The sequence below is a fragment of the Sinocyclocheilus anshuiensis genome, unplaced genomic scaffold (assembly GCF_001515605.1).
Source record: "Sinocyclocheilus anshuiensis isolate Anshui unplaced genomic scaffold, SAMN03320099.WGS_v1.1 scaffold1455, whole genome shotgun sequence".
NCBI lineage: Eukaryota > Metazoa > Chordata > Actinopteri > Cypriniformes > Cyprinidae > Sinocyclocheilus > Sinocyclocheilus anshuiensis.
Window position 1 is genome coordinate 84,271 of NW_015541012.1, and position 10,866 is coordinate 95,136.

Genomic DNA, 10,866 nt, shown 5'->3' on the forward strand with positions numbered 1-10,866 from the left:
TTAAAAAACATTTCGCATTTCTCAGAAGTTTTATAAAAATTTAAATCAAATATAAAAATATGATAAAAAATGTTGGGCTTTCTCGGATTAATTTTTTTTATAATAAACAATATAATTTAAATACATGTTAAACTATTTTTGTTAGTAACTTTGATTCTGAATTTAACCAACCCAAACCCAGTTTACCTAAGAGGCAATAGTTTCCTGCTTTTACAAATGCTGGACAAAGATTGTCCCCATATATTCCTTAGACATAAAATATTTGGAAAGCCGAATAACTCAGTAATAGGTTGTGTTCCTTTGCACTTCCGGTCTCTGGAATGCCTTTTTGGTTGTTTCACGGGACGTTTGAGTTAGTATAAACGTCCTGAGAGGAGCAGGCTTTCATAACAGGAAGCAGTGGCGGCAGCAGCAGTCACTGAGAGGACCACGAGCAGATAATGTGCGCTGGGAGTCACGTGAAGCTCTCCAGGGTAAACTTCTACTCTAATTGCTCCAGGGGCAGATTCTGAAGTTGAACCAGGAGTTTATTCTCCATTTCCGTGCATGTGAGAGTCTCATGAAAGTCTGAGGGTAGAGCAGGTTTATGAGTGTGTTTGCTTACCCTCTGCTTTGACCTTCTCAAATGATTAAAAGGAAATGAAGAATGACTTGACGTGCATAGCAGTTACCACAAAGCAACAGGATTTTGGATCTCATGTGGAAGGCTGTTTCTTCTACCAGAGAGACGTAAACAGAAATGTACAGCTGTTCTTGTAAGGGTTTTCCTTTTGAATTAAATCAGATACATAACTGGTTTGAATACATGTGCAATAGCTGTTTAAGAAGTCATGTGGGAAATTGCAGAGAAAGTTCAGATGCAAGGGCTTAGAAATTTTACAATTTTTTTCTTATCGTCTTATTAGGATTATTAGTAATGTATAGTGTATTTAAACACCCTATTTAATCAATGCATTTCAACGTTCAAAATGTTCTGTCCTCTTTTTGTCACCAGACCCTTTTCTCCATCTCTGCTGCTCTCTCCTTCTCTTCAAGTTCAAGACTCCCTACTGTCCTGCAGTACACTGCCTCACCGGTTACCATGGATACAGTCACATGACTCACCCTTTATTCAGTCGGCACATGTATCATGGCAGCAAAGAAAAGATTCTGTATCTCGGGTGAAAAAGGGCAGCAGAGTGAACTGGTGGTGTTTATTGCTCAAAATGAGGGTTTACTGAAATAAATGTTAATGTGGTGAATATATTTCTATAGAAAAGTTGCATATCTCTGGTCAGAAAAGGGTTCATTTTTATGAATTGATGTAAATATGTAGTAGTTTAGGAGGCCAAAAACATTCAGTTAAGTATAACTTTTACTTTTTTTTATTAATTAGCTTTTTATACTGCTGTAAAGCAGTGTGTGCTGTCTATACCAGCTAATTTCAGAGATGTTTTGGATCTTTGTCACAGAAATTGCGTTTTGATCCCAGCCAAATCATGGTGACAGTGCTGTGTAATGTTACTGCGGACTGTTTATCGATACTCACCATCTGTTTGAATAGTGACTGAACCATAGGTCGACCTGCAGGTTGCATTTTCGTTTTTAGTTGGCGTGCAAAACGCGCAGAATGACACCCATGTGAGCAGATACCATGCCTTGCATGGCTGCTTTCCTATTGGCTGCTCTGATCTCATGTTTTATTAATCAACGAGAGGCGTGGTATGTGTAGGTGTATTGCGTAAAACCTGGATCCGACGTTTATATTTTAAGCGTTCTACTTAGGAATTTTAACCAACACAGAAGAAACGTGGTGGCATACGTATTACTGACCTTATGTCAGTTTGTGTTCTATCGTAATTCGTCGAATATACGCGATTATTAAAGCACTGCCATCTTCGTGTTTTGGAAGACCAGCGTGTGGGGGGCGGGGCATCGGTGCAGGGGGCGGAGTCCAACTGTCTGTACAATGGCAAGAAATGTTGACTGAATAACCCGCGCCATCTTGTTGTGACTCCTCTACGTGCGTGGAAGAGTGACTTCAAAGGGGATCCAGTCACGTCTTTCCTTTCCTTTTATTTTTTTTATAGACGAGAAGATTGGATCCCGGGCAGAAGCATTTTAATCGATCTATTTAGCATTTTAATTAATTTCCCCAATCTTTTTTGGACCATAACAAGAAACAGAGATGAGTATCGAGACGCTTTTAGAGGCGGCGAAGTTTTTGGAATTGCAAGCCCTGCAACAACAGAAAGCACGTGGTAAGAAAGGAAACATATGGGGACACGAGCCTTTATGACAGGCAGAGGGTCACTTTAATGAATCAATGTTGTTCTCTAATGTAGTATCCGGTTAATATGAGACATTGTTGCACGGGATGTCACAGGCTACGTGATAGCAGGAATCTGTAACGTTAGTGCGTGACATGAAATATTGTCATGTTATAATACGCCGATAATAAGACTCTGCGAAACTGCAGTATAGTATGCTTACGTTTACTTTGTAGTTTTCCGGATAGTGACAGCCATGTATTAAAATGCAGATAATGTATGTTTATCAGCTTTGACCGTTGGGATAGTTCGTGATTGAATACTTCCGTGCAGTGGCGATGTAGAAAAACATACCTGCTTGCTTTTAAGGGCGGTGGCTTACAAGTACGTGCGCGAGTGCCAGTTCAGTTGCGCTTTACATAATGACCTAAGTATCACATTACGCGGCTCTTATTTGCACCCTTTCTGTAGAAGTGAATGGATATAATGTTTTATTGCATTTTCGCCGAGTGTTTTCAGCGCAACAGTGCACGGTTTACTTATTTCACAAATGTTGTTTTCTCTCCCGCGCTGCATGCGTCCACTCACTGGCGCTTTCTGAAGCGCCTCGGTGACGTGTCTGTCATAGCCACGCCCTCATGTGAGAACCGCGTGGGCAGAACCCTCCCCCTTCCCTCCATGTGCGCGCCAGCCGCTGCTCTGTGTGTAGGGCGGGGCTTACGAGGCTGTGTGTAGGCTTACAGCCAGAGGGAAAGTAGGACAGTAACCCCCTGCTTGCTTTTCCAAAATGTACTGCATTTATATAACACACTCCTGCAGTTTTGGTTCATCGTGTTGCTCTAACAAAAATACTGGAAGAATGACATTCTCAGGGATAATTTACATGACAAGCTTGTTGACCATGCAATCTGTGGACCAATAAATCAGTTATTGATATATCAATTAATCAATTATTTATGAGGATAAATAGAATTAACTATTTGAAAATCAAAAAAATTATATATATATATATATTAATATTAATTTGCAATTGTATACTTGATTTTTTTTTAGCTGATTTTCTATTTCTCATTGATATATCAAATGTATTCTCATGATTTTTATTTTTTTTACTAACATGTATTTTACTCCAGTCTTAAGGTTGTGACAGAAGTCCTCTCGGTCAGTTTCACTTCTGTATATTTCACCACTGCTGACTGTAATTCTACTCAGCATGTGACTCTGTAAAAGCATTCAGCCAGCAGTTTGTAATGCTGGGCTGTAAATTGCATTGCACACTGGTGGACCGTCATTTCCTGTGTGCAGTTACACTTTTTGCCCTCTATAGCCATTAAATAAGTACACCAAAATACTTTAGACAGTCAGGTGTTGTCCAGGGAAATTATGTGAAGAAGAATCTGAGGGCTTCTCTTCTCTTGTTTGACACAATCAGAATTGTTCAAAGAAAAGTGAAACCTTGATATGCGTTTATGCATGTGGGAGGTGTTTTTTCCTCTTACAGATATCAGTAATGTCATTAATCAGCTGTTAACACCGCTCCAGTGTCAGGAAAGCGAGTGTATTTAAAGGGACTGAACAGTCACATTTTCATTTGAAAGGCTTGCTGTTTCACGTGTATTGTGCTTTCTTGTGTATTCTGGTAATTGGTTGTTTGGTTCCTCCTCTTTTCAGCAGGAGGAAGCGTGCGCTGTTCAAATAACATAGTGGTGACTGGTGGGGGTGGATTGCTGCGCTGTGATAGGCTGAGATTAGTTTGGAGCACTTTCACCACCCCCTTCGCTGACACACACAATAAGAATGCCTGTCTTAAAAGTCTCATTATCCTCTGAGTGCACATGATTTGATGCTGTCCGGCTTTTCACCCTAATGAGATTCATGGCGTTCCAGGCACACACACACACCTGTGTCTTTTTCAGTTTATCTAGGACACCTTGAATTCCTGTGCGTTAAGAGGATTTTTTTTTTACTGGTAGCATTAGGTTGTGCAATGATAAATTTTTTGATTGCCATTAATTGGATGATATGAAGCAGAGTTTTCTTCAGTGTTATGTTGGTAATATGTTTTTAAGGCTTTTGACCAATTCAGGTTGTTATACATATCATTAGATGTGTGCTAAAATAGTTGGAATAATGAAAACAGTATTGTAAGGGACATACTGAAAGCTTTTGGAATGACTTGACTTGGATTAACCATAAAACCGCTGATCAGGTAAATTCTCCACAACAGTCAGCTAATATCTAAATGCACTTTAGCTGAGCAAAGCCTAAGAGTTTATCGGGTGAATTCAGTGTTTATGCGATTTATACTGTTTTAGTGTAGATAAAATGGCTTAAAGATGTCTTAAAGGTGAAGTGTAATTTCTGTCACTATGAATTGAAACAAAAAATAGTTTCTATTCATCAAAGAATCCTGAAAAAATTTATTATGGCTTCCACAAAAATATTCAACATTGATAATAATAAGTGCTTTTTGAGCAGCAAATCAGCATATTAGAATGATTTCTGAAGGATCATGTGACGCTGAAGACGAGTAATAATGCTGAAAATTCAGCTTTGCCATCACAGAAATAATTTTTTGTTGCGATAATTCATATGATGCGATTTCAATTTTTCCTTTCTCTTTGGAGTGTTACAATCTCTTGGTGCATAAAGAAGATATGTAAAGTTGCAAAGACTAAAGTCTCAAATCCAAAGAGATAACTTAGTGCTGTGGATCGCCGGATCGGTTCAAACGCGAGTTTTGAGCAGTGTAGAGTAGCACTCCGGCCCGGCCGGACACGGCATCAACAGTATGGTGAGGGGCGTAACATTCCGTCACACGCTTGAGGTATTCGGCCAATCACAACGCACTGGATAGCTGGCCAATCACAGCACACCGCGCTTTTCAGACCGATGAGCTTTGTAAAAATCGACGCGTTTCAAAAAGGCGGGGCATAGAGGAGAAACAATAATGTACAGTATGTGGAAAATAATGTGTTTTTTTAACTTTAAACCGCATAAACACATTTCATTACACCAAATACACAAAATAATGTTCTTTTTAGCAGCATCATATGACCCCTTTAAAATATATTAAAATAGAAAATAGTTATTTGAAATTTTATGAATGTTTCACAATATTACTGTTTTTACAGCCTTTGTGAGCATAAGACACTTATTTCAAAAACATGAAAAAAATTTGACTGACCCCAAACTTTTGAATTGTAGTGTATATATTAATTTTCTATTAAATCGGTTATTATTTATTTATTTTTCATTTTCTAACATTCAGATAAACAGGTTGCTCAGGTAGCCAGTGTTGCCGTGTTGGGCTGCTCAAACAAACACAGTAGTGTTGAATATGCCACACACAATTGACATTTTTCAGGAAAATCAACCTACAAGTGGGTTACTTGTAGTTGCCTTGGTTTGCACATTAAACTGGGGATAAACATTTACCTAAAAAAATGTGATTGAATGTTTTTCAGCCTGAATTCAGTCTGCGACCAATCCTTTCACCTAAAATAGCTGTAGCTTCCTTAATTGCTTTACTATTGAACAGCAGTGGAAGTCCTTTAGTGCATTACTTAGTTCTAGTTCTCCTCTCTGATTGAAAAAGTAGTTTGTGTGTCTCTCCAATGTCTCTACTATTTCCTAAACATTGTCAAGTCGGGTGCAACAGCATGTATTTATTGATGCTGTAGTTTTGGCAAAGGTTCAAGAGGCCGTCCTGTGGTGTTTTGGAGCAGCGCTGCTTGAAGAAGGGAGTGTGCTAGGAGGGGGACGAGCATCATGTTTCATTTTAGGCCAGAGAAACTTTAGCCTGAAGCCTGTACACCATGTGCTCTAACAGTGTAATCTCTATCCTCCACTGTTAACCAGAAACACTCATTTGTCTGTACGCACACAAAAGCTCCTTTATTAGAGTTCACTCTGAGCTAGATATAATCTCAGGCTGGTTTATAGACCCATTTTGATTTGTGGCGGCCCGTCTCCATCATTTGCCCCAGTTTAGATGAGATGTCATCACATCATATGTTGAAGGTCAAAAGTTACCTGCAGTGTCCAACATATAGTTCAGTCTTTACATTTCCTTGAACACTGTTTACTGGATCACACTGAGAGAGACTGCACACAGAGAGGACATCCATTTAGATTTTTTTTTTAATCTTTTATGCTTGCTTTGGATGTTAACTAAAAATGTATAGACTGATAAGTACTTTTTTTTTTATAAAAAAAATTTGATCGTCATATTTTATTACCATGTTGGTTATTGGCTGATATATATATTTTTTTATTTATTGGTATCACTTAATATTGAAAACAGTTTTATTATCATTAACTAAAATAGTTTAAAACTAGGGCTGTGCGATAATTGAAAAAAAAATGCGATATGCGATACCTTGTTAAAAAATGCGATATGCGATACGAAGTGTGAAAAATCTATTTAAATTATATTTTAAAATATTTAAAAATGAAAATTATATAACCAATTTGTTTCACATTCTTTCTTGGAAAAGAAAGAATCACTACAACTTCTGAAAGTGACCAGCAGTGTTTTAGCAGTACATAAAAAGTAATGTCACAAATCAGAAAATGTCATTTTAACATCAATGTGAATGACAAAAAAATGAATGACACTAATTTTATATCATTGTGACTTTGCTTTCCATACACTTTAAGTACTTCTTCATATACCACAGCAAAAAATATAGTCTGAGAAAGTTCAAACATGATTAAAGGCAAATCAACTCGGTGTTCGCGTGCCGTCTGAAACGCGTCTCTCTCTGTGTGTTCAGGTGCGAGTCAGACAGCAAGAGGAGACAGCAAAGAGTTGTTTTCTGCAACTTGATTGCACTTAACTATTTTTAACGTCAAGCAATTGATATATGCGTCGCAATTGCTATATGCGTAGATTCTAAAACTTTGACCTTTTGCAACGTTTTGATTTAAGTAGCCTATTATTAAAATGATTCAGATATCGCACGCCGTTATACGATATTTACATTTGCGATATTTCGATATATCGTGCAGCCCTAATCACTACTATGTTATGATTCAAAGTAACAAGCATTTACAAAACTAACAAAAGGTGAAGTTACCTATTATATGCAGAACATCTGGGCGAATGAGAGGTTCTCCTCCAGTCAGTCGAATCTTGTTAACCCCCTCTCGCACAAAGAGTCTGGCCTCTCAGCCCGTCGGCAACACCCCGCCTTACGCCACCCAGAAAAGACACCCATTCACTGCCAAACCAGCAGGCACTTCACCAGTGCCCCCTCATCTCGTCTCAGGTGAAGGCAGAGCCCACATCACTGTCTCAATCCAATGGCACCAAACCAGCCCAGCAGCTCCAGACCTACCCGGGCTCCATCGTCGCAGCTTCCCAGCATGCACTTCTCCCTCAGCCTGGACCTCCTTCAGCCCACCCCAGCCCTGCGGTCAGAGGCAGCCCGCCTGATGACCACCGTAATTTGGACGGCAAGAAGAGACCTGGAGGGTGAGTCAGGATGTGAAGCTGTTATTTATCACCATGTTAACCATTGTTTAAGACTGAATCATGTGAAAACTTTTATAGTTGGTTTTACAGCTCTGAGTTTGTATTATGTTTGAGAGCTAACTATTAAAGACCATATGACCTGTGTTTACAGGGCAGGAACGAGGGAAGTGCACAATAAGCTTGAAAAAAATAGGTAAGGTCACATAATGTTTTTCCACATACAGTGCAATGTATGTACACTATCGTTCTAAATGCACGATTGGTAGGATTTTACATTTTTTTTGAAAGAAGTCTCTTATGCTCACAAAGGCTGCATTTATCGATATTTACATTTGCGATATTTTCGATATATTGTGCAGCCCTATTTAAAACTGTCAAAAAATATTTTTGTTAATTGAAATAAGGCTAAAATAAAATATAATAAAAATATTGGATGTAAAACTTAAACCTTAATGTTGGCTAGGCAGCTAACTGAAATAAATTTAAGTTATAACAAATAATATAGTTAATTAATACAATTAGTAAAATTGAAATAAAATGTTTTAAATAGAAATATAAAAACTAATAAAAAGTCTGAAAGCATATAACAAAATTACTAAAACTTAAATTAAAATTAAAACTATAAATAAAATTGAAAATATGAAAATAGTAACCTAACCTAATTCAAAATATGAATAAATACTATAAAGGTATATTAAAAATACTAAAATAACACTAATTGAAAATGTATTTTTTCATTCTCATTTCACATATTTTTTACATTTATATTATCATTGCTGTCATCTAACACTTACGTAAAGTTCATCTTTAATAACACTGTTAAATGTAATCTTTAGCAAATCTCAGAATGAGTATCCATTTTTCTAACTGTGCAGTTGTGGTGCCTAAATTTAAATATTTATTATGTAAATATCAATATGGGCCATTGAATAACCAGTAGGTTCTGAATATGGACAAGTAATGTAAATTTCCCTGTATTTCTTTCAACAGAAGAGAATGAACTTCAGGAAAGGCGGCGTCGTGAGCAGGAGGCGGAGAAGCGGAGAGCAGAAGTTAACTCTCATACTCAGCCCATTCGAATTAACCATGTGACCTGGGTGGAGGAGTCTGGACCTGAGCACCGCCACATACCTGCCCCGGCCCAGCCTCCTCCCTCACAAAGGCTGCATTTATTTGATAAAAAATACAGTAATAACAGTAATACTTTGAAATATTATTACATATTAAAATACCTGTTTTCTAGTTGTTGAATATATAATTTATATGTATATATATTATATAAATTAAATGTATATTATTAAACAAATACCTGTTTATTTGTTACATATGTGAACTAGATATATATTGACATATTTAACAATTAAAAATGAATATATAGTGCTTAATTATTGTCTCATATAAGTCTATTATGAAATATAAATGTTTATATAAATTTAATTATAAATAAGTGCTGACACCACATAAACCCTTATTATAATGTTTTAATAAATGATCTCCTTTTCTCAGACGTGCTCACTTAAAGGAGTGTTTTGAGACCCTGAAAAAAAACATCCCTCATGTTGACGAAAAGAAGACCTCCAATCTGAGCGTTCTGAGAAGTGCTTTGAGATACATTCAGGTAAGATCAACTCTACCTGCGCTGATAGATCTTCATTTACACGTTCACTGTCTGCTGTACATCTGTATCTCAGCCCATGTCATCAGACTTTGACTTGAGGTGTATATTTGCACATGTAAACAATGCAAGAGCAGGAGGGAATACCACACGCTGAGGAAGTCTTAAGTTTGTTAGTTAAAGTTCTTTAATCTGAAGATTGATAAGCTGAAAATGAGATATTTCCAGTGTTGCTCTGATTGATCTAAAGGCGTGAGATTACACATCACTAATAGAGTTTATTTGCAGAGGGAAAAAGGATAATTGCTCTCCTGCAGTGTGGGCAGAGCACCTTCTCTTAACCATCGGTAAACTGAGATCATAAGTCATGCTTTGATTAAACCAGCTCCCAGGGGCGTAAATTTCGTCTTACAGTAGGGGGGGGACAATAAACATAAAATTTCTCAAGAGCAATTTTTGAAGGGGACACAAATAATACAGCTAAAATTGTACTTGTAAGGATAAGTATACACAGAGGAAATCCTTACTACTTTTATTGTAGCAGGGAGGAAGACCGTGCCAAATTAGACAACTTAAAGGGTTAGTTCACCCAAAAATGAAAATTAGCCCATAAATTACTCACCCTCAAGTCATCCTAGGTGTATATGACTTTCTTCTTTCAGACTAATCCAGTCAGAGTTATATTAAAAATTGTCTTTGATCTTTCAAGCTGTTTAATGCCACTCAGCGGGTGTTGCATGCATCAGTCCAAAAGAAGTTAAATAAAAAGCGCCCATCCATAAAAAAAAAAAGTGTCTCACACAGCTCTGGGGGGGGAACAAAGGTCTCCTGTAGCGAATCGATGCGTTTTTGTAAGAAAAATATCCATATTCAAAACGTAATAATCACTTAAATGTAGCTTGCGCCAACAGTTGTACACGGAAGCAGCTCCAGGCGGATGTCGTATGAGGTCAGCTTTGCTTATGCGCCGCTCAGAGTGCATGTGGAAGCGCAGCGGAGAGATCAAAACAAAACAATGGTCACTAATTAGAAATGCAAAACGAGGATTTGTAAAGAAAACTTTGCTTCCTTTGCTCCTGTTAACAAACGCTGGTTTTCACAAGACTCACCGGCGCATGCGCAATGCTGAACTCATACGTCATCTGCTTCCGTTCCAAAGCTGCTTCCGTTTACAACAGTGAGCGCAAGCTAGATTAAAGTGATTATTACTTTTTAATATGGTTATTTTTCTTACAAAAACACATCGATTCGCTACAGGAGGAGTTTTCGCAAAAAAAACCCCGCCCAATTGCTACTCAAAACTAGCCCAAAACTAGCCCAATCACATTTCGAGGGGGGTTCCCTGGTAAAAATCGCATTTCCGGGGGTAAAATACACGTTTTTCGGCTGGGTTCCACCGGTAAAATTCGCATTCCAGGAGCTAAATATCACGTTAGGGGTGCTTCAACTCGCGGAAATGAAAAACAACCCACGGCAACAGTGTTAAAGTAGCCCAATTCCACGGGAAAACCGCAGACTTGGCA

General features: G+C 37.8%; 1 protein-coding gene across 1 annotated transcript in view; it reads left to right on the plus strand.

Moving 5' to 3' along the window:
* The first annotated feature begins 2,167 nt into the window (after positions 1 to 2,167).
* Positions 2,168 to 10,866, plus strand: part of LOC107690462 (max-binding protein MNT-like) — a 22,548-nt gene continuing 13,849 nt past the window's right edge. Inside the window, exons 1-4 of the mRNA XM_016488819.1 lie at positions 2,168 to 2,240; positions 7,413 to 7,728; positions 7,880 to 7,921; positions 9,235 to 9,346. Of these exons, the coding sequence (XP_016344305.1) occupies positions 2,168 to 2,240; positions 7,413 to 7,728; positions 7,880 to 7,921; positions 9,235 to 9,346 (543 nt within the window). The remainder of the gene's footprint in view (positions 2,241 to 7,412; positions 7,729 to 7,879; positions 7,922 to 9,234; positions 9,347 to 10,866) is intronic.